Source organism: Bos javanicus, chromosome 8 (genome assembly GCF_032452875.1).
Source record: "Bos javanicus breed banteng chromosome 8, ARS-OSU_banteng_1.0, whole genome shotgun sequence".
Lineage (NCBI taxonomy): Eukaryota > Metazoa > Chordata > Mammalia > Artiodactyla > Bovidae > Bos > Bos javanicus.
This window is the reverse complement of record NC_083875.1, coordinates 37,090,322-37,114,975: the sequence shown is the minus strand read 5'-3', so window position 1 is coordinate 37,114,975 and position 24,654 is coordinate 37,090,322. Positions and strand designations below refer to the sequence as shown.

At 38.1% G+C, this 24,654-nt stretch overlaps 1 protein-coding gene across 13 annotated transcripts in view; it reads right to left on the bottom strand.

Moving 5' to 3' along the window:
- PTPRD (protein tyrosine phosphatase receptor type D) overlaps window positions 1-24,654 on the bottom strand; it is a 2,538,842-nt gene that overhangs the window by 57,344 nt on the left and 2,456,844 nt on the right. For all 13 annotated transcript variants that reach the window (XM_061425298.1, XM_061425300.1, XM_061425301.1 and 10 more), the window contains 2 exons: window positions 23,752-23,875; window positions 8,765-8,940 (listed from right to left, as the gene is read on the bottom strand). In XM_061425298.1, the coding sequence (XP_061281282.1) occupies window positions 8,765-8,940; window positions 23,752-23,875 (300 nt within the window). The remainder of the gene's footprint in view (window positions 1-8,764; window positions 8,941-23,751; window positions 23,876-24,654) is intronic.

Below are 24,654 nucleotides of genomic sequence, written 5' to 3'. Positions count from 1 at the left end.
TGTTGTTCTGGAATTGTCTTGCTTTTTCGATGATCCAACAGATTTGGGAATTTGATCTCTGGTTCCTCTTCCTTTTCTAAATCCAGCTTGAATATGTGGATGTTCTTGGTTCATGTACTGTTGAAACCTAGCTTGGAGAATTTTGAGCATTACTTGACTAGCGTTTGAGATCAGTGCAATTGTGTGGTAGTTTGAGCATTCTTTGGCATTGCCTTTCTTTGGCCCTGGAATGAAAACTGAGCTTTTCAGTCCTGTGGCCACTGCTGAGTTTTCCAATTTAGGGTGGTATCATCTGCATATCTGAGGTTGTGGATATTTCTCCTGGCAGTATGTTGAAATCTGATTCCCTATGTGATCGTATTAGGAAGTGGGGGCTTGAGGAGGCCCTTAGGTCATGAGGGTGGAGGCCTGGTAGAATGGAATTAGTGCTTTAGAAGAGAAACTCCTGAGAGCTCTCTCATCCCTGCATCGCACAGACAGTTTTCTATGAAGCAGGAAGCAGCACCTTGGTCTTAAACTGTAAGAAGTTAAGTTTCTGTTGTATATAAACCATCCAGTCTATAGCATTCTGTTATAGCGACCTGAACAGGATAAGACAAATGCATCTGATAGGGATTAACAGACGGAGCTGCACTCAGCTTTTCTAATGACTTCTCCCATTATATCTCCACTTTCTAGCACGTTGTTATAACCTGAGGGAAAATGTATGAAATGTCCTTGTCATGGCCAGGTGGCACTTGCATACCAGGCCTTCCCTCATGACTTGAGTCTCTTTGCCCTCAGCCCCAGTCACTTCTGGCAATGACTGGGTACTCCACACACATTTACTGTCACCTCTGCGCCTGCCTTCGTCTGCCCAGTGGCTGCCTGTGTTCCAGCAGTGCTCCAGTGTCACTGACACTGAGCGATAACCTTACATAACTTAAAGTTTCAATAAAAAGATAATGTTTGTATACCAGCCAATATGGATACGTTTCAATATAGTAACTCCCAGTAAAACTACAGTGGTGCATACCAGCTGAATGTCTGCCTTGCCTGGGCACAGAGATTAACTTGCACTTCTCAAAATCTTAGAAATAGCCTAGACCAGCCCGGAGCACTGTAAGCATGACTGCAAAGAATCACAAGGGCTTTGCACATTGTCACTGGGAGCAAAGCTGCATCTCTTTCTCATTCCTTAGGTTGTGCTGCCTATAATTCACTTCAGTAGGGATGTTCTGAGCCAGCATCTGTAGTCTTCCATCCTAAATAGAGGAGGTGGGATGGACAAAGAAGGGAGAAATTCCAGGAAGCTAACAGACAGTAAGAAATTGGTGGGATCCTTCCTGTTATCTGACATGGTTGATAAAAGAAAACCAAGAGTGTGGAACTTGCTAGATAAGGACCCAAACATCCTTTAGGCGGCCAACATGAGTATCTTGCTTTTTGTTGCCAGTGTCCTATATACATTAAGTATCCACTGCTTTTTAAAAACAATCCCATACATCATGCAGACTCTAAAGGCAACGACTGTGCTGCAATCACAACAGTTGCTTAAGGAAAAAGCAGTTTCTGTAGCCCTAGATAGGCAGTGCTTCAGGTTATAGTTTGAGAAATTAAATGTTCAAGGCCTCTTGTGCTTCCAGTTCTGTATGGAAGAGGACACAGACCTGGCATTTGGAAGGCATTTGCTCTCTATTAAACTTACCGAACCTTGACAAACCAGAGGGGCCAGGAATTAGTCTGCCACCAGCCAAGGCTGGGCCTTCCAAAACCGATAACGACAATGAAAACAATAACACTGCCATTTATAATCCTCACAGGGATTCTGCCAACTTTTAACCCAAAAGGACCTCACAATCTGAAAAGTATCTCAAGCTTTTTTCTATAGAAAAACAAGAAAGTGTTTGATCAGAATCTCCTTTCTTGCTGCTTTTTGTCCAGAATTTCCCTCTTAGCTACAGAAGCAAGTGGAATATGTCTCCATCTCACTGTCACTCTCTGTTGGGGTAAATTTACTATGATGGCATTCAAGGAATGGAGAGGACACAGGAAGAGTGAGTGGTCTTTACGTCTAAAGTGCTCCAGTGGCCAAGCTTCAGGTTTAACTCCCTAAACTATTAGCATAGTGTAGTTAACGCCAGCCTGACCCCCTTCGGCCTTGACATCATCTACCCTCCATTCATTAATACAAACAACCAAATTTACTGGATTATGGATTTTCCCATTCCTGGCCTATCATAAAATAAGTCATGTTGCACAATATGTTTGATCTGCTCTAGCAATGGATGCCATTAACCAGGTTCCCTGGTTATCTATTTGGGAACAGAAATGGGATTTAGAGAGTTTGGAAACTGAGTACGGACTTCCTCACATCTTTTTTTTTTTAATTTTAATTTTATTTTTAAACTTTACATAATTGTATTAGTTTTGCCAAATATCAAAATGAATCCATCACAGGTATACATGTGCTCCCCTTCCTGAACCCTCCTCCCTCCTCCCTCCCCATACCATCCCTCTGGGTTGTCCCAGTGCGCTAGCCCCAAGCATCCAGTATCGTGCATTGAACCTGGACTGGCATCTCATTTCATACATGATATTTTACATGTTTCAATGCCATTCTCCCAAATCTTCCCACCCTCTCCCTCTCCCACAGAGTCCATAAGACTGTTCCATACATCAGTGTCTCTTTTGCTGTCTCGTACACAGGGTTATTGTTATCATCTTTCTAAATTCCATATATATGCGTTAGTATACTGTATTGGTGTTTTTCCTTCTGGCTTACTTCACTCTGTATAATAGGCTCCAGTTGCATCCACCTCATTAGAACTGATTCAAATGAATTCTTTTTAATGGCTGAGTAATACTCCATTGCGTATATGTACCACAGCTTTCTTATCCATTCATCTGCTGATGTACATCTAGGTTGCTTCCATGTCCTGGCTATTATAAACAGTGCTGCGATGAACATTGGGGTACACGTGTCTCTTTCCCTTCTGGTTTCCTCAGTGTGTATGCCCAGCAGTGGGATTGCTGGATCATAAGGCAGTTCTATTTCCAGTTTTTTAAGGAATCTCCACACTGTTCTCCATAGTGGCTGTACTAGTTTGCATTAAGGAGGCAAGAATATACAATGGATTAAAGACAATCTCTTTAACAAGTGGTGCTGGGAAAACTGGTCAACCACTTGTAAAAGAATGAAACTAGAACACTTTCTAACACCATACACAAAAATAAACTCAAAATGGATTAAAGATCTAAACATAAGACCAGAAACTATAAAACTCCTAGAGGAGAACATAGGCAAAACACTCTCTGACATACATCACAGCAGGATCCTCTATGACCCACCTCCCAGAATATCGGAAATAAAAGCAAAAATAAACAAATGGGACCTAATTAACCTTAAAAGCTTCTGCACATCAAAGGAAACTATCAGCAAGGTGAAAAGACAGCCTTCAGAATGGGAGAAAATAATAGTAAATGAAGCAACTGACAAACAACTAATCTCAAAAATATACAAGCAACTCCTCCAGCTCAACTCCAGAAAAATAAATGATCCAATCAAAAAATGGGCCAAAGAACTAAATAGACATTTCTCCAAAGAAGACATACAGATGGCTAACAAACACATGAAAAGATGCTCAACATCACTCATTATCAGAGAAATGTAAATCAAGACCACTATGAGGTACCATTTCACACCAGTCAGAATGGCTGCGATTCAAAAGTCTACAAGCAATAAATGTTGGAGAGGGTGTGGAGAAAAGGGAACCCTCTTACACTGTTGGTGGGAATGCAAACTCACATCTTATTCTATGCCTCTACCACTAACAAATGTGACCCACATTGGATGATGACAATTCCAATCAGTGCCCACGTTAGGGTGTGTCAAAATTTTTCTCACATCCTTGACATTTATAGCACTAAGTCCCACTACAACACTAACTCTTTAAGTGAATCAACTCCCACTATAAAGCTTGCAAGACATGAAGCAACAGTAAGTGTCACCTATGGGAACTGACTGAAGGCAGGCTGGGAGGACAAGTGAAAGACAAATACTCCTTAACCTCACTGAATCCATTTCACCTTCTAACACTAATCAGGGTTCCTCAAGAATTTGTCAACGATAGGCCTACATGGTCCCTTCTGTACCTCAAGATGGGAAACAAAGTAGAAGAGAAATAGCCAAAAGCAGAGAGATAAAGGGGGAATAAAGTGAGCAATCACCTACCAAATAATAGAGCTTCCGGGCCAGGAATGGTCTTTGAGAATCCTCCCTTGGAGACCCCCATTCTTCAACCTAGGCGTGCCAGCCATGCATCCCAGCTGCCCACAAATAACACCCTTGTAGTGGAAATCCCAGCTGTATACATTTTACTCTCCTACCAGTGCTTCATTTTTTCCGAACTCTTTCTTCCCTCCGTGTGGTTACCCAGACCAATTCATGTGCTTATTGGCATGTTATGAAACATGGAAACAATTAAAGACCACATTCTGGGGCACAAGAATAAGCTGCTGCAGAATCAGTGAACTACGCAGAACTTGAGACGATTTGGCAAAAAAAGATGGAAACTGTGGAATAAAACCCACTAACCATATCTCCTGTCACACAGTATACAAGTCTTTAAATTTATTTGTGCATTTTTAGGCAGCAATCAAACTTCAACTTCAAAATCTCTAGTTTTTAGCTTTATACATATACATATATATATATATATATATTTTAATATATCCTAATGAAACTCAAAGAAAATATTCAGCTTACACATTTTCTCCTCAGGCTTGATATATGAATGTACACACCGTGCAAACAGTCTCCTGATTTAAGTTTGGGACTCTTGCAAGGCCACGTTTAAGGGAGACTGATGGCATTTGAAAAATCAAAGAACTGAAGTTTTCAAATGGCCACCGTAAGCCCTAAGCCCTACCCCACACTTGGAAGGCTTCGTCAGCCTTCCAAATACGAATAATGGTCAATTCTCTAACAAAAGATCAGGGAAATGTCTAACATATGCAAGAGTAAATTTTTTCTTGAGTGAACTGTTCTAATTCAGCAACGGTTACAAGCCCTGCTGCTGTGTCAACCGCAGAGAGGAGTTGGGAATGAGCCTTGGCACAGTAGAGGGCTAGAAAACACAGGAGGTTGGTTCTGAGAAGAGGATCCCCTATTATCATAAATAAATAAGAAAGGGAAGGGGAATGAAAATCTGAACCAAAAGGAAATGTGCTATCAAAACTATATTTAGTGGTAATTATTACTACATGTAACTCATGTTCATAATAATACTATTTTCACATTGTATTGCTTCAAGATAAGTGAAAGTAGCCGCCAGAAGGTTCTATGGTAGACTTTTTACAGGCAGATTAACACACTTCCTGTGTCAGGGTCTCCATTCTGGAGATTCTGTCAAAGGCAAATGCAAAGGGACCCCATGTTCTGAGCTACACTCTCCTGTTGACTAGGATGCATGGCTGTGCAACCCCGGGCTGGGAACAGGGGGCAAAACTGACTATGCGGAGTGACTCTTGTGTTTGTTAGGATTCACCAACAACCACAGAGAAACAGACTCATTTCATTTGGGATCAAAACTTGATTTATTTGGAAGCCAGCTTTAGGGGAAACCAAAGCTATAAACCAAAGCTTCTAACTTCTCTATTTCAACCAAAATATAATAGAGTAGACTCACTGAGACACCTTGTCACATTCTTTATCTAAGGTCATATCCACATTATGTTTCCACGTAATCCAGAAAGGAGACTTTGAGGTGTCCAGCAGCTTGCGTAATGTCACATAGCTAGTGTGCACTAAAGTTGGGCTCTAAACCCAGACATGTGACTGCAAGGCACCCCTGCTTGGAACCCTGTCAGGTTGCTTCCTCTGATGGTGGTGTCCCCAGGCAATTCTGTGCAGTATCATGCAATCTTTTCTTCCTATTCTTCTCTCTTTCCCACTTCAGTTAACAGGTATTCCTGATTATTTGTAATGCACAGAAGTGTTTACACACACACACATACCTTTTTTTTAATAAGCCAGGGGATGAATTTTATTTTAGGAACCCAAGCCTTCATCAAAATAATGAAATTTTAAGCTTTAGCCCTTGGAGAAGTGATTTGTTTAAGCTGCCGGGACCTCTTCCCTTTATGAAAGAGACTACAGCAGTTTCTAAATAAAGCCAAGTAGTTAATATGACTGCTTTGAAGTTGGCTGCTGGGAACTGAGGATTCAGTGAGTTGCAGGTCAGCCCACATAACCCTAAAAGTTCCCCAAGTATGGAGCTATATATTTCAGCAACAACTAACCAATGTTTAAAACACTGTTTGTATAGCAAAATTTAACCTATGTTCTTGTTTTGAAAATCCAGGAATGCTTTCCCCTTGCTTCCTGGGACTTTAGGGGAAAGAGCAAGTGTACAGGGGAAAATTGAGGTGGGAGGATGTGAGGGAGGAAGATGAAGAGCAGGTAAGATAATTTGGGGGTTCAGTGCTTTGTTAGATCTCTCCAGGGCATTTGGTCATTTATTTTCAAGTGTTCTAGACTGAGGAACAAAGGCTTTGGGGCTTTGGGGGTGAGAGTATATCATTGGTATAGCCAGGGTTGATGATGATTGAGATCTCTCAATACTGGCTTATGTGGGTCATCATAAGTTTGGGGACAGACTGAACCATCACAGAATAAAAAGCACAAGGCGGCACTTTATTTGGCCTCCTCAGGTCATTTAACAAAGGAGAGAGCTAACTTGCAAGAGCAAAGAGTAATTAATGAAGGGAACAAACAGAGTTCATTTAGTAACTTCCAAATAAGTTTCTCTGTCTGAGGTGGGAGAAAAAAAGGTAGCCTGCAACAGAAAGATAAACTGTGGGTATTTAAGTCACAATGCCTTCCACCAAGAACTGCTCATTACCATCACATGTTGCACTGGCAGTGGGGCCAGTTAGAACTAACTTTATTATTAGAAGCAATTAGGGAGAAAAGGGGCAGAATTTCATTTGGTTATTTCAAAACAAGTTTCTGTGCCTGGCTTAATGAAAGCCTGCAGTGTCAAGATAAAAATGTGTGTTTTACTGAAAACAGCTTTTGCAAATGACTGCTTGTTACCAGCCAGTATCTCTAGGCAGAGCAGTCTGGGTAGGCTGGATTTACACCCATACTGTAACGTAATAGTTCAGTTGCCTCTGCTTCACAGAAGTGCTAACAGGCAGTATGGCCTGGTGGGTAAGCACATGTGTTGTGGAGACAGACTGTCTGACTTCAATTCTTCACTCTGACCTTGGTAACTGAAAGAGCTTGGGTGACCTTCTGGAATGTCCTGGCCTCAGTTTACTCATATATAAAGTGGAAATCATAGTAGTGTTTATCTCATGGATTGTTGTAAAATATCAGTGTACCCAAAATATGTCAGACATTGTTAAAATTATTAACAATTGTATCCAAGAATCATTTGGATAGGAGTTGCTTTAAGGAAAGGGCCAGTTATACATAGGGGTTATATAGAGGTTACCCTGAGTATGAGTCAATAAAAGATCTATTTACATCTTTCAAATGGTATTTGAATGTAATGTGTAACACATATATGTCTTCACAGTCATACAAGTTTTTTTAAATCTAAATTCATTTCAGACAATATTTTTGTAGAATTCACATTCTGAAAAGATCTGATTGCTTTTTAGCTTTGCTAAACCAGTTGTGTTCCATATTTATTGATTTCCCAGCTTTAAAGTAACAGCTGGGACTTTTCATATTCTCCGAAGTCTGAGCTTTTTCCTTAGGGATCTCCTGGTCAGTTTTCAACTCCTCTCTCATAGACACACTGGGGCTAAGAGAAACTGCCATGTATTGAGCTTAGAAGAATGTTTAAAACCTGGCTGTCACACAACAAATGAGGACTCAGGCTTTGACTTCCTTATAAATCTCCTTTTTGAGAATACTGTGAGCCCAGTAAAAGAGCCCTCTCACTGGTAGTTTCAAACTCTGCCCTGAATGCCCCATGCTTCAGGGAGACTATATGCTGTCTTCAGTGACTTGTCAGACTTGTTCCTTAAATTCTCAAGGTTACAGGCTGATTTTCATCAAATGGCTACAATATTTGCATGTACACTTGGGAATGTGGATACTGCTTACCCATTATGTTCTAGTTTTGCAAATCAAGAGCATTTAACCAATATGCCATGCTCCATAATATTGGATCCATATGATGAATAAAATTCCTTTCTTAGACCTTACTAAGCAGTGACTCTGTTATTAAAACCTATTCATTTTGGAGAAGGCTAAACTAGCAAAATGCCCTCTGCGTTTACATGTTTTCTCAGCTCTGTATTAACCCATATCATTTTTCTGACTGCCCTGACTTAATTTATGATAATTTGAATAATTTTTGAAAGGACCCTCTTTCACAGAATTTTAGATTCTCACTGCAAATTATGAGAAAGAAAAAGTTGAAAATGTCAGGAAGTACATTTTATTGGGATTTTCCCCCAAAGTCTGTGCATTCCTATTAAATGTGAATTTTAAAAAGATATCCAAGTTGATATTTATTCATCTAGCCAAGTTGCCTACTTCTTTGAGTGCTATTTTTTTTTTTCTTTTAGTGATCATACACATCATAACATGAGATAATTTCCTTTTTGAAAGATACAAAAGAATGTTAAAGCATGATTTAGTCTAAGCTGTTGATATTCATATTTAGTGGCTGTTAAAGAATCAAAACTTAAAGAAATCTTAGATTCTGACCGGAACTATCTGAGGGAAGATTTTAAGAGGGGGAAGGTAGATATTCATCCTTACCCTGGATCGCTCTTCTAGTTTTGTCATCATAACAACTGTGGCACTCCGTTGCTCCCATATCATTCTCCAGAAGTCCCCGAATGTTTCCGGTAGAGATCCCTGTGTTGCGATATAGGCATTTTGTTTCCTGTAGCCATCTATGTAATTGGCATTCACATAGTCACTTCCTGGGATACCTGTAAAACAAGGAGTGTTATGCAACTATGTGAACGTATCACAAGAGGAAACAGCCTGGGACATGGCCTGATGACAGTGTTGTATTATTGTTTCACACTGTATTAATGTTTGGGTCTTAAACAGGATTAAAAATGGTTCTTATTGGGACCATCACATTAAAGAAATACAATGTGTGAAGTGTTGAATCTTTGTCACATGACAAGGTGGACTCCAAAGAAAGGAAAACACAACTGATTGTTTGTGGAATGCCTTTTCTCTCACTGATTTTTTTCTCCATTGTTTTCTCCATTGCATCAGCAAAATACAGTGTGCAAAGGAAGATAAGCAATTATTTGGTCATATTCCACATTCATTCTCTTCTTTCTCAGACAAAAACCAAATAAAATGATGCCTGAGTCTGAAAATGCAGTATAGGGTGGAACATGTCTTAACAGTAAAAATTGTTTCCAGATTTAGCTAACAGGGAATTCATATATAAACTCATTTAATCCTCGCAACAACTCTCGGAAGTTCAGTCATGATCTTCCTTTCACAAAGGAGGAAACTAAGGTGCACAGAGATGCAAAAATGCACCAGAATCTCTGGTCTAATTATAGGCAGGCAGTCTGCTACATCTGTGTCTTAACCCCTGTAGGGTACTGCTTCTCCCTTAAACTTCAACGGGTTGTTGAATCACACAAATCGCTCTTTGGATGATGACAACTGCCTCCTAATTGGTTGTCCCATTTCTACTTTTGTCCTTTGCAGTCTGTTCTCTATTTCGATGAGAGCAGTTTATAAAAATATATTTCAGACACTGAATGTCTCTTCTTCAAACCCAACAATGGCTTCTCCTTATACTTTAAATAAAATCCAAATTCTCAACAATGGCTACAAAGCTCTGTACTTCTCCAACTCATCTTGTCTACTCATCTACTCACTTTCCAGTCTCTAGACCCTGTCCTGCTTCTACATGCTGGCTTTGTTAGAAAACATTGCTCCGCTAGCTTGGTGCCATCCCACATTCCACAACACACTCTCTGTCTCCTTCCCATCAGAAAACACTGAGCCTCCATCTCAGGGGGCCTGTTCTTCATACCCTGGGACCTCAGAACTCTCTTGGCAACATTGTAATTATAAATTTAATTGTTCACTTGCATACTGCTTGTGTTATTTGCCTCTAGACCACATATCTTTTATTTACTTTTGCTATCCCTGATGACAAAAAGAGTAAATAATTTGCCCAAGTTCTAACATTGAATACGTGGCAAAGTTGTAACATAATACAGATATTCTGATTAAAAGTCTAATTTTCCTTCAGCACAGTGTCTTTATAAGGGTTACAGGGAAGTCTGAACTTCCAAGAAGATTGACCAGAATGATGATGTAAATCAAAGCTATTTCGTATGAGAAAGGAATATATATTAAAATCTGGCAAAAAAAAAAAAAAAGGAGTTGGACATAAGAGTTGCCCATGAATCGAGAGGTTGAGGATTACTATGTTGAGACCCAAATCTTTCAGTTCTGAAGGATGTAACTAGAGAGAGATGAATTTCATCTCCAGTATAATAAAGCATTTTCATATAGTCAGAATCAGAAAGGGTATAGATTTCCTCCAGACGTAATGAGTTGCCTATTCCTGAAGGAACAAACACTTTATTGGGATATTAGCATGATACAGGAGATACAGGAGATAGCAGTAGAACCTGTACATGGTCCCTTTTTACTTTGGGAAAACATGAGTCTTGGATTTATTAAAAAAAAGAATATATTCTTTATAATGGAACATATGTTCCCAAGCTAAGATTACTATATTTCAGTGATTGCCACTTGCAATTACTTTGACTGCTTTTCTGATTCCAGTTGTAAAATCGATCCTCTCAAGAAAAGTAATGAAAGTCAGATGGAGGCTACTGGGTTCCAAGATGAACACATGGATATGAAATACCAGCAGCATCAGTGAAAAGCCTTTTGAGCAAAAACTGAAATGCACGGTTGGTTGTAACATTATTCATCTATTACAGCTACTCAAGAAGCTGTTGGGGTTCTGGCAGCCCTTTGTTGATAAAGATCCTATTCCTCCCTGACACCGCCTTACTGCAGATTCAAAGGACAGTTTAAATAAAGTCCTCAGGTTACAGCCACTGGGAAGCATGCACATCTCCATGTCTGCAGGATTTGGTTCTGAGCCAACAATGAGTCTACTGTATAACACAGGGAAAGCTCACTTTAAATAATGTAATTTAGCAGGTAACATTAAAGAAATGATAGAAAAGATTCTGGCTAAGGGCCTCACTCAGCTACCAATACAGAGAGAACTTTTTTCCCCCAAAAATTCAAAAATGGAGAAATCTGGTTTAATGACTCAGAAAATACATCAGCTGGGCACTGTGCCATTTCTTCCTTATCAAGGGTAACAAATGTGTCTGAACAATGCATCTGAAGACAGAGGTAGTGAATGTGAGACACACATGTAAAGAAGCGGAATCAGACCTAGCCTACATTCTTGCATAAACTTTAATCAGCTATTACATAATGAATTGTTTTTTGATGTATTGCTCAAGTTTGAATAATATGTTGTTATTATATTTTATGGGGAATAGGTTGATACTGAATAAAGAGTCGGGACAAAAATACAAAAATTCTGCTTGAAAATTATTAGGCACCTGGATCCATATTGTATCACCAAATGCTTTAAGAATTTGGGACTTGATATTGTGCAAAGAAGAGAATTGAAAACAATACTTCCACACCTAGGAGAGCTAATTGTTAGGGTAATATTTATATCCTGAAAATAATGTGAGGATCCTCTTTATATATTTTGACACTTGTCTGTAAGGAGGTAATACCTAGAATAAAAGTCTCCTGGCAAATTGCTTTACACACTCTGACAAAAAGACACTTCCACTAAGTTCTATCACATGTTCTTTGCAATGTGGAGATATGAGAGTCTACTGTGTTCTCTAGCAGCTCCAAGGCCAAGTGTGTCTTATATTCATACAACCCAACATAATAAGCTGTGCAGAAAGATGAATGAGAAAAGATCTGAGAAATAATGGTGGCTTGTACTTCTAAAAAAAACATTAACCTCAGATTGAAAGCTAAGGTTAAAGAGTAGTGTGTTTTGAGTAGACAAGACCTCCATTTTCAATCTGACATATTTAGAATGATTTTTCAGCCAACTCCAATGGAAAAAAAAATCATACTATATTGACTTTCCTCTAATGCAGTGCAAATCAGTGTGCACTACTAATTCATGAGAAGTGTGTAAGAATTAACTGAATTCTGGGGCTATGTTAAGTAGAAATCTAACTTAAAATGCAGAACTGAAAGAATACAGAATTACTGTCCATCAGCTGATTGCTTTTATTTCTTGGATTGGTGAAGATTTGTCCAAAACTACAGTAATGGTGCCTTGCTTTTTTTTTTTTTTCTTTTGAGAGGAAAGAGTTATTAAAATAGCAAGAACTTGAAAAAAAGATGTCTGAAACTCATCATAAGTAGAATCTTAGGATTGGTCCTGCTGTAGGCACTCTCTTGGTCCCAGGTCCTACAGGCACAATTGGTCCTAAGGTCATTGTCCAAGAAAAACAGCTTAGAACTAGACCTTGTCCCTTCCTAGGCATCCATGGCTTTACTACATTTCTAAAAGTACGTTTTCATGATTTTCTAATGCTTTTTTTTTCATTAAAAATATTTATTTATTTATGGCTGCGATGGGTCTTCATTGCTGCACACAGGCTTTCTCCAGTTGCAGTGAGGGGGGCTCCTCCTCTTGGGGTGTGCCGGCTTCTCACTGCAGTGGGTCCTCCTGTTGTGGAGCACAGGCTCCAGGGCAGCAGGCTTCACTGTTTATGGTGCATGGGTTCAGTAGTTGCAGCCTGAGGGCTCCAGGGTGTGGCTTAGACGTTGTGGCACACGGCTTTGTGCCAGTTGTCCCTGCGGCAAGTAAGATGTCAGACAAGGGTTCGAACCTGTGTCCTCTGCATTGGCAGGCAGACTCCTAACCACTGGACGACCACGGAAGTCCTGATTTCCTGTGTATTGTTTCATGTGTATTCTCCAATTAATAATAGTCACGTATGTAATCCCAATACCAATAATAGTTATCATTCTAACCTAATCATCTAATAAGTGAGAAAACAGGCTAGATCTTGTCTTCATATTATACCCCACTATCTTCCACATTCCTATCTTCTAGTTTGTTTCATCAGTTAATGGACTTGTTTTTTTGTGGTGCTTAAAAATACTACATACATGCTTTCCACTGGGTCTTTGTGTTTTGGACAAACTTAATTTGGAGCTATAAGACTCAAGCCTTTAAGAGATATTGTGATTCAAACATGGTTGGGTCAGGTTTAGGCTCTCATTTTATATACTGGCAATTGCTAGTTACACTATTGATGGAAAAATAAGCCTGGGTGTGAACTTTGGGCTCCCTTGTTTTTTCTGTCTGAAAAATTTTGAGAACTTTTGAGTTCAACATGCAGAGGAAATGCCATTTTTCTTCATTTAAGCATGGGATTAACATTTTAGAGCTTTATAATGATTTTCTCCCATATTATTTGAATATTAGCAAATGGAGAGGAATTCTTGGAAACATGAAGCTATTTGGTTTGAAAGAATATTCCTGATGAATAATTAACTCATACTGAGAAAGGCTTTAAAACCTTGAAAGCATGTTGAAATGTCAAAGAACATACTATCTGAGTTGTTTTGTCCTGACTGGGTTAAAATACTTTTTCTTTTCTTTTTTTCCCTTGTTAATTTGATGAGAAATAATTGGGTCATGTGGGTCTCGTTATAAAAAAAACAAAACAACAAAATAAACAAACAACTTGCTTTGCACTCGATTTTTCAGGTTAGTAGATAATTTGATTTGAAAAGATTTCTCTTGTTGAGAGGTGTTTATAATTATAAAATGTTAATAATAAGGCCTTATGCTCTTCCGTGAAAAATCAGGACCCAAAATAGTACATAAATTATTTTATTAATGTGAAAGTAAGTAATCATATGGACCAAGTGTGTACTTCTGTATCATAAAAGTTGTGATTCGTGAAACAATACTAAGAACATGCTAAGACTTCAGAGACATTGACCAAGAAACTGAAACTCTGGGTTAGGGCTGCTGGGAAGTTGCTCTTTGACATCTGGGCAGTGGTTCAACTTGTCCAGACCTCTGACTGCTTATCTGCTAAACAAGGTGTGCTGGACAAATTGATTCCCTCAAGTCTCTTTAAGTTCTAAAATAAGATTGTGTCTCTGTGGTGTTCTTAAACTTCTTGGATTCGGAAATCTCTGTGAAGTGATTTTACGGAGAAGGCAATGGCACCCCACTCCAGTACTTTTGCCTAGAGAATCCCATGGACGGAGGAGCCTGGTAGGCTGCAGTCCATGGGGTCACTAGGAGTCGGACACGACTGAGCGACTTCACTTTCACTTTTCACTTTCCTGCATTGGAGAAGGAAATGGCAACCCACTCCAGTATTCTTGCCTGGAGAATCCCAGGGATGGGAAACCTGGTGGGCTGCCGTCTATGGGGTCACACAGAGTCGGACACGACTAAAGCGACGTAGCAGCAGCAGTGAAGTGATTTTAAGCTATATAGAGCCTTCAGTGGCTGTCAGATTAGGTAGGAACACGCTCTGATGATCGTTCAAGTTGGTTCCTACTTCTTCTACCTCTGATGATCTGTGATGAGATTTATAGGTGTGATTGATACTTTAAATCTTGACTAGAACCCGGTAGGGTGAAAAATAAACAGATTCAAAAGCATGAGGAGGTGGTAGGACTAGGCTAGTACATGGTCTCTTCAGGAAAAGCAGGTTTCCTTGACTTGCGGAGGTGAGAATGAGTAAGAGACAGAGTTAGAGGCAAGGTGGGGAACCCCACTCCTGGCTCTAGAGGACAAACTACTGCAGCAGCCCAGAGCGGGGACCAGAACGTTAGCTCGTTGGCTGGCTCTGCTCCAGCTCACAGTGTGGTATCAAAGCTCTAGTACTTTCATTTCCTTTCACTTCTACAAACCCTTTGTGAAGTTTGTGTCAAAGAAATTTTTTTTTTTTTTTTGGTAAAGCAGTTTATTCCCTGTTGTAAGATAGAAGTACTCAAGACCCACAGAGCACAAAAGCTACCTTTCATTTAATCAGTAACATCTCCTGCTCCACTTCAATACACAAATGACAAAGAAAAACTGGGTAACAACCATGAATTGCCAGTTAAGACCTAGACTGTAGTTTTTACAACCCACAATTCAGAAAAAAACAAAACAAAAAATGTTTACTTTGCTGACACCGGCAAAACCATAGAACAGAAAGTAGATACATAAAATCAAATAATAATTTACTAGTAAATTTATTTAATTTCAAGGGACACAGGCCTTCCTTCTCCTTCAACTTACACCATGGCAGCCACTCACAGCTGCATCAGAACTAGCAAAACGAAGGCTTCTCTTTGCAACATACCAGAAAAAACAAATGCTTCTAGCAAAGGCACAGGGTTTTATCTGCAGAAGTCTCCCTGGATATGAATGCAGTTTGGCCAAAGACCCTCTGTGTTTCTACCAAATGCAGGATGATTCTTTTTATAAGTGTGCCTTTCTATGTGGGTTCTGCAGCTGGTCACCACTGTTGAGTTATGGAGGAATGGAAACTTTCAGAGAGTGTGTGAACCCAGCCTTCACTCTCCCAGTGTGTTCTCCTTTCTTTGGTTTTCTATGCCTTAGCACTGCTGAGGAGGCTGGATCATGAGAGTGCCTATAGAGAAGGATTCCAAGATTAGCTACACTTATTGGGGACTTCTCAGCATTGTGGTGGAAGGGACTCATTTCTAGTTAGGGGACACTTTGCCCTGAAATAAAGCAGCGTTTGGGCCACTGCACTATGGCTGTTCAGCTAAGTCACAGAGTTTTGGTCAACTTAGCTTGTATTAATATACATGTACATATATGAAAATCACTCAGTCGTATTCAACTCTTTGCGACCCCATGGACTATACAGTCCATGAAATTCTCCAGGCCAGAATACTGGAGTGGCTAGCCTTTCCGTTCTCCAGGGATCTTGCCAACACAGGGATCAAACCCAGGTCTCCCGCATTGCAGGTGGATTCTTTCCCAGCTGAGCCACTGGGAAAGCCCAGGGAAGCCCAAGAATACTGGAGTGGGTAGCTTATCTGTTCCCCAGCGGATCTTCCCGACCCAGGAATCAAACTGCGGTCTCCTGCATTGCAGGTGGATTCTTTACCAACTGAGCTACAGTTATTGTAGGGCTTCATTTCACAATGAAGTAGTTAAAATCAAATGCAGAGTTTCAGCAGGAGTTCTGTGTAGGACACTCACAGTGCCCGTCTCCTCATCTACATCCTTATATATGAGCAGCACTGTCACAACATCCTTACCCAACACCCCTGTGAGAGTTTCAAATGAGTCAATTAATTTGAAATGTCTAAAATACACATTGGATACTAGCTATTCTTATGATTGGTGTGATCAACAAAAATGAAATAAACCTACTCATTTCTGAATACTGTAGTGACAAAAAGAAACCCCAAATCTGGAAGGCCTCTTCCCTATTCTTATATTAAAAAAAATAATGGAGCAGACAAAAATAGTCATTTTTTAACTTTCCAGTCGTGTACAACCTCTGCCTATATTCTACAAACAGAGCCACACACAGATGACACAGGTCTCTCTGCAGCGTTAGAGTAACGGAGTGTAGCTTCATTAGCACAGCCTGCCTAGATGTACCATACAAATGAAAAGAAAACGCCAATAACTGAACAAAGCAATGGAGATAAAAATAAACTCAGAGCTTTCTGATTTACTCTTCGATTAGCTTCCTGGGACCAAAAGTAAAGGAAAAAACCAACACAACCAACCATCCCTTAAAAATGTTTTTTCTCCTTTCTAGGTAAGAAGCACCACAGGGGCAGGCTGAGGAGGGTGCTGGGAATAACAGACCCCCACACACTTGCTCTGCTGCTCACAGGAGAGAGGTGCCATTTAAATAGCTCTAATTAGTCTTTACAAAGCCTGCAAGTACCTTGTGAAATCGTTCCAAGTTTCCAGAGGTGAAATCCCATCTAGCTTTCAATTTAAGACAAATTAAGCTATAAAAATTTGACTGTGCACTGTTCCTCAAAAAGAAAGAGGTCTTTATTTATTAAAAAAAAGGATCACTCTGCAATAAAAGGATTAAATTTTGTCATGCTTGTAAATAATTAACTTGAAAACTGAAAGACTGAAAATGTTGAAGAAATGGAGCTAACTCAGTGATTGATGTTCTAAACAATATGAGAAAAAATGAACTCAACCAATATGGGATGAGATTAGACAAGTTTTTGTGTGTGCATGTGTGTGTTTTAAGATGAGGCATATTTTCTAACCAACTTCCTTCAGTGGTGTAAGCAGAATTTCAAGAGCAAAATAAAACAAACCCAGGTGCCCACAAATGAGTCATTAGTGTCTGGGGTATGGGAGGAGAGGAGTGAGGAAGAGAGAGAGAGACTGAACCAGGAGAGAGGAAAAGGAATCATATTAATTGATTTGATATCACATGACAGCTATTAAAGGAATTCTTGACTGAGGAAAACGATTTTAATTCTTTAATGTAGGTACTTCATATGGAACATTTATATTCAGTATAATTAAACATTTATTAGAAAATGTTGGACAGATTGCAGCTATTGATTTTCTTGTGTTTGTTTTTAGTTGTTTTTACTTACTGAAAATATATATGGTTACTAGATATGGCCTGTAGAAAAAAAAAAAAAAGGATAACCCCAGCATGGGTAAGATGTGTAACTGGAGAACGTTACCATGTGCTACCAGCTGTTTGAATGAATCAGTAGACATTTACCATTTAACACTGTAAGAGGAGGCTGCGACAGGGCTTCAGTGTAGAGCACAAGTGTGGTGGCAAACGGCAACCAACAGTACAGGGGAGGATCAGTAGTTTCTTCTCTTTTACTTTTTAGATTTAGATTTATCTCAGGAGCAGTGATTTGGACAGCTGCTCTCTCATTCTAAAGGTGCTAAACTGCCCATCTCACAAATAATCAAGTTGTTGTAACAGCATCTATTTTCTTTACAGTTGGAATTTTTTTTTGAGTTGTCCCTATCACGCAAATCAAACAGCAGATAGTATATTTTGGATTTCCATTTAAAAGAACACATTCTTCCCCTTGTTGAAATCTGTAATGCTATTATAGATCTGGTTTTCATTTATCAAGCACCAATGTTTTCTTTTGTTTCACAGAGTGCTGCAAATATATGCAGCTTTTTCATTTGGATAGTATTAATTTTTCCATAGATCATAAACAAAAGATATTCCATCTGTGGATAAAAGGATCTATCGATAGTAATTCACAACAGTAATGATATTTCCCAGTATTTACTAGGCATTTTCTTTTTGCCAAACACTCATCTAAAGGCTTTATATGCATTAATTCATTAATTCTCCTAATAATTCTTGGAGGCAGGCATTATTATTATTAATTCTATTGCACAGATGAGGAAACCAAGGCACAGTAACTTATCCAAACAAATTTTTCAGAAGCAAAAAGAGCCTGGGATACTTTCATAGGAAAGAAGTTCTTGAGAAATACACACAGGTCCTTGTAGGAAGGTACCCATTACAGGGATGAAGTGAATAATGATGAATGAATGGTTTGAAACTAAATATATTCCCCCCAAACTAGGAAAAAAATAAAACAAATCCATATTTTACTAAGCTGCTTTTATCAGATTACAAACAGTAGTGTTAAAAATGCGTATGGCATGAAGTGCTTTATTCTTTGTCATTTCTAACTCTTAGATAAAACCATTTAAACCTGGTTTTGTAGGAGAGACACATGAGCCAATAATTCTATTTGGGTAAACCCTCTGAATTAAATATGCCCCTCTCCCCACTCAAAAGAGCTAATAATTTCTTAATGCCCCAAATTTAATACTTATCTATGATCTTTGGATTTAGAATCAACCTTCATAATTTTTCGGAATAGCAGGGACAGTCATGTATGTTCTCCTTTTAGGAAGAACCAGAATGAAAGACACTAAGTCAGTGCTCCGGAAATTGTAGAATACACTTGCAACGAGACTGTGCATCCATGATCTCTATGAAATTAGTATACAGATGTGTGTAGGTGCCTTTTGTTTGCAAGTGGAATTTGAAATGTTCATCACATTCTAAGAAGGAACCAGCTCCCCCTAAAGGGTTAACTGAAGTAAATGCCATGCCCAAGGTCACATAGCTGCTAAAATGGGGATTTAGTTTCCAGTCTTCAGTCTTACCTCTTTCTTCTTAAGATACCTCCAAAAATATAGTAATATTAAACAAACAAAAAATCCACCTGAAAGCCTTTTATAAGTTGCTTATTCTTTGGAAAAATTCACTTTAGCTTAAGTCTAAGAACACAATTGAAGAACTCTGGCTCTAAGATTTCTACTGTAAGTGTTTCAAAATGTATATTTCAAAATTCCTAGACAGTTTTCCCAGTCAAAAGGATAGTTTTTGAGTTAGGTTGACATGTATAGGCTCCATTATCATGATTCAAAAGTGGCTATAGTCCCAAGTTGCCTTTTGGAGAGAATAGCCATCTTGAGTCCAGTTGACTCATATGTGAGAATTTTGGCTTTGCCAGTTACTAGCTAATGCCTTTAAAAAAGCTACTTGACTTTAAAAAGTTTAGCAGTTTCCTCATCTCTAAATTTTATGTGATAATGACTAGCTTTTGAGGTTATTCTACACTATCAATAAAATCTATACATGATTTTATACACTATATATAAAATCTAAGACATGATGCCCAACACATGGTAAATACCAAGACAGTCATGTCTATCATAATGTCTTGTCTTTGTTGCTTAATTTAAAAGGAGGATTTTAAATTTTGCTCTTGACATAGGCCTGGCCAATGACTTAAAAAAAAAATTCCATGTCAACATGGCTTTAAAGTGAAATGCTAATTATAATCCTACTAATAGAAATGTAGTACTGGCAGCAGTGAAGAATCATAGTTTAGGGAAAAAAAACAAAACAAAACTTTTTTTATTCCGGACTGTGATAATTAGATTGATAGTTACAAGGCATTACAATAAATAATCTGCCTCTAATTGATATTCCTGAATTTACAAGAAGTTTAAGATACATAAAAAGATATTTGAACTAAGAAGATCACCCGTTAGGGACAGATGTAACATTCTGCAGCTGTAGGAGTCTGATGCATCCAGGTCACTGATGATTCCCTATTTTATGTTATAGCCTCAGGAAAGTTAGACCATAAAAAGAGAAATGAAATACTAAAATGTGAACTTTGTGTTAATATGAAATGATAAAATGGATTATTTTAGTCAGAAAGGCAAGGCCGGGTGTTCGTATCCATGCTAAGTTACTTAGTTAAGTCACCTCCTGTATCAGCGGGAGAGCAGGGTGAATGATGAGGGCTTATGGAAGCCTTGATCAAGGAATCAGAAGAATTCAATTCAAATGTAGGCTGTATTAGTTGTTCATCTTTTGCACTGAGACTCAGGGCTGATTCTCTGTTTGAGCTTCAGTTTTCTGATCTCTAAACATGGATACTTATCTATACCAATAAAATATTTATGCTGTTGCTTCATCAGACTGTTATGAGTATAGTAAATAAGATAGTTGATGTGAAAACTACATAGAGCTAACTCTTAGAGAACTCAAAAGTGAAAGGCACTGTGAAAACTGATACTCAGAGAGATCAAAGTGACATAACGAGTTAGTGACAGAGTTATGACCCAAACCCAGATTTCCTTGCTCTTTACATTTTGGTTTGGTCCCTTTCTCTTTTCCTACTTGAATGAAATTATACTTTCTAAACAAGTTTGGAGTCTATAAGATTAAGCATATCATTATATATTATCTTATGCACATATAAATATTAATTTCCATTTAGTCTTTTTTGACAATATTCTAAGTCAATGAAGTAAGCCCTATCATATCTCTCAGGAATTATTATTTTCTCTTAAGTACTGCCTAAACATGTTGGGATGCCAACAGGAACTGCATTGGTCAGAAATTCACTTGTGTTTTCCCACTGCTTACCATCTAATTCAATAATTGTGAGCATTTTGTAATTAGGACTCTCTTAAATTTATTTTGCATTTTCCCCAGCATACATAAAATAACTGTAATTTGGAAATACATCATGAAATGTCAGTATGTTCAAGGAGTTCAGTAAACACATCAGTGCCCATACACAATTCCTTATTCTTTGAAGTTTTTCCCTTGTCATCTCTCAATGGAAGAATGTTAAAAATTTTGCTTTATTAAACCAAGATAAAGACAACACAAGTCACTGTGACAACTCCCAGTTTTTTCTTTAATGTCATCAGATCACTCTGCAAAGTAATATGAAGGGAGTGATCAGAAACACTGAGAGAAGAACAACAAACAGATCCCATATAAAACACTCAACCACAGTCATGTAAGTTATCACCATGGGTGGAACCCAAAACAAGCACATTAAATTTTGTAAAATGTATGTGAAGTCACACTGCATTTTAATATATTCTAAAAATCTGGCTCTGAGCTATCAAAGCTCCTTGTACAGGAGAAGCCTCAGTTACTGCTTCTGTGGTTCCAGATGCTGGCATTTTTTCTGTGCTTAAGATATAGGATGATTGCTTTTCCCCTTAAATATCTGCTGGCTAGGGCTTAGTCTAAGATAAAACTCTGTTCATGCTTGTAATCTAGATTAAAGCTCTCTGTATAGCCCATAAACTTCAATTAAATGCTTCTAACCTTTTGCATAACACTTAAAATTGAAAAAACTTTTGGTTTCTAGGTCAGCTGTAGATTTAGGGTGTATTTGTGGACACAAAGCTATAAAAAGGCACGTTTTAGTCTGATTCAAGTGCTTTGGATCTTATACTGTAAAAATAGCATGGGAATGAAATGTGCATAGTTTCCAGCTATTATAATAAAGGTACAAGGAGGAATATTCTTTGTCCTTTGACGTACTTTACTGTTATGATGGTGGAAAATAACAGGTTAAGAAAAATAATGACACGACAGACAAAAGCATAGGGAAGTGGTAGTACTGAGTGACCTAATTCTGAGGGCTTTGAAACAACGCTACAGGGCAACAAAGGCAGCTTGACAAGTCCTCCAGCCAAGACCATGCCAAACGGGTTCTCCATTTCTATTCATTTATTTTATTGTTATCATTTACCTTGCTTCACTGATGACAAAAAAGATTTCTCTCCTCTATGTGTGACTCGGTTTAGTTTTTATTTACCATGAAGATAATTTAAAAGCCATGAGACAAGAAATTGCTGTTGTTGTCTTTTACATTTTAAAATGGGAAGTAAAGTGTAAGCCCTGTATGGTAATCATCCACACATACCATTCAGTTTCTAACCAGGACCTCAAAAGAAGCAACTACCAGTGTGACACTATCCTGCTTGAACTAGCATTGGTGAAACTTTGATAAAAGTGATCTTTTTTTTTTTCAGTAAGAAAACTGAACAACTAGTATCTTTAATTTCCACAAAAAGATTTATTATTTATTTATTTTTTGTTTTGTTAGAACATTTTCCAACATCAAAAGTAAAATCAATTGTGAGAATTTTACAAAATATATCTATGTCACATAATACCATTTTGAGAAAAGGGGACTGAGGTACGGACTTGCTCAAATGCTGAAAGATATAATGGTTCTTGTTCTAAAACTCGAATTTAACGTGCTGTTGCCTTTGGTGCTGACTGGGGAAGTTTTGAAGCAGAGACTCATTTTCAGATTAAATTGGGATACTAGGGAGGCAGGTAGGACTTGGTCAAGGTTATGAGATAAAGTGGTGGCCATCGTAGATTTTGGAAGCAGAAAACAGGGAAAGATACTTGAACAACTATAGGTGAAAATATTTCAGTTGTACTGTTCTAGAAAAGGACTGGGTCTGAAGCTGCTATTATTTAATGTTTTATAAAACATCTGGAAGAGAGTAAGCAGTAACTTTTAAGTATGAAAAAGCCACAACGCTCTTTCGGATGCCAGTGAGCATGAATGTGGTATGTGGCAGTTGGTGGTCCAGGTTAGCTGTTACGACAGAGGGAAGGATTTAAGTGACATTGTAAACTACTTTTTAAGAATAGCAATCCAATGCAGTGCTTCAGCCAAAAAGACTAACAAAATGCTGAGTGTTGAACACAAGCTCTTAAGTATTTTTTAATATGCCATGTGAGAAGGATTTATTATTGGAAAGAGATGAATGGATAATACTCTCATGAATCCTTCAGAGAAGCTAGGTATATTTGAGGAGTAATCCTCATCTTCTAGGAGCAATCCTTCCTTCTGGGATAAAATCCTTAGTACAACTGATTACCAAGCAGTCCACAAATAGATGAGTCAGACATTTCTAATGTGCTTTTTTTTTTATTAATCACCACATCATCGATTCCTAAACTTTTGATTGTCCTTAGTGATTATCCAGATTTATATGCAAACAAGCTCCTCACCATTTTCAAGTTACAGTCTATGGGCATCTTCTGATAATCACCTGTTCATTCATAACCATCAGCAAGCATCAGTAAAACGGGCAACCTCAATTTGCTTCTCTTATATAAACATGAACTAAATGATCAACCTTTCATCCAGGGTGGAAGCAAGAAGGTATTGAGGGATGCCCTGTGTCAAGAATACTGTGTTCCAGTACTGGTATATTTGTATGAAAAAAGTGAGAATAAGCAGTGCCTAAATCTTACCTAACTATGTTCATAGATGACTGAACACCTAGTTAAAACTGTATTTTCATGCACACATTTAAACCCATGGAAATAAAGTTAAAAATATTATCTGCATTTCCTTACCTTCTATTGCTGATAGGAGAACTCGGGAATGATCATAAGCAATTACATTCGCATATCTGTTCTTTGGTTTGTTTACTTCCAAGTTTGAATGTTCCCATGTGAACTGCTGGCCAGGGTCAATCGACTTTAAAAGAAAAACAGCACACATACAGAAAATCAATACTGAATAATGTCAGATTATAGGCATTTATCACAAGTAACAAACGTGATTTACAAATAAAATTTTGAAGTTACACTTCATCAAGATGATCCTAGCTGTGAAGCTGAACACTGATTTAACCAGCATAAGATGAAGTGATTAGTTATTGGAAAAAACAGTGATAGTCACCAACATTGATTCAAATGGGGGAAAAAAATCAATATAGATGTTCTGTTAATAGTGAAAAGGCAGGTTTGTTTTTTTTTTTAACTTTTCAATTTTCTTCTCTGTTGCTGTAGTTTACAAGTTATCTTGGTTCAATATTCCTTCCAGTTCTGTGAACATTATTTTATCCTGATTCTTCTTCCTATTCTTTCCTTTCTGGACCTAACCTCCTTCTTTAAGGTGGCAGAACATTCACTGGATTCACTGGGCACAAACTCTTCTTTCACCTGCAGGTTTACATCATGATGGCAACTTAGAATTTTGTCTGCATCTCTGTAACATACTATGACCACCATCACATGGCAATTTGTACAATTAAAACAGGTAAGAATAACAGTAAGAAGAAAAGTCAGTTAAATCTAATAATCATCTTAGAATACTAATTTATAATCTAATACAGATAGGATCTAGTCACTTTTTAACTTATCATTATATATTATTATGTTTACAAAGTTCGCTCTTTATTCATTTTAAACTTATTTTTTTTCTGATTTTTAATGCCTTTCCTGATGTCTTAATTCAACCAAAGTTGTTCTATA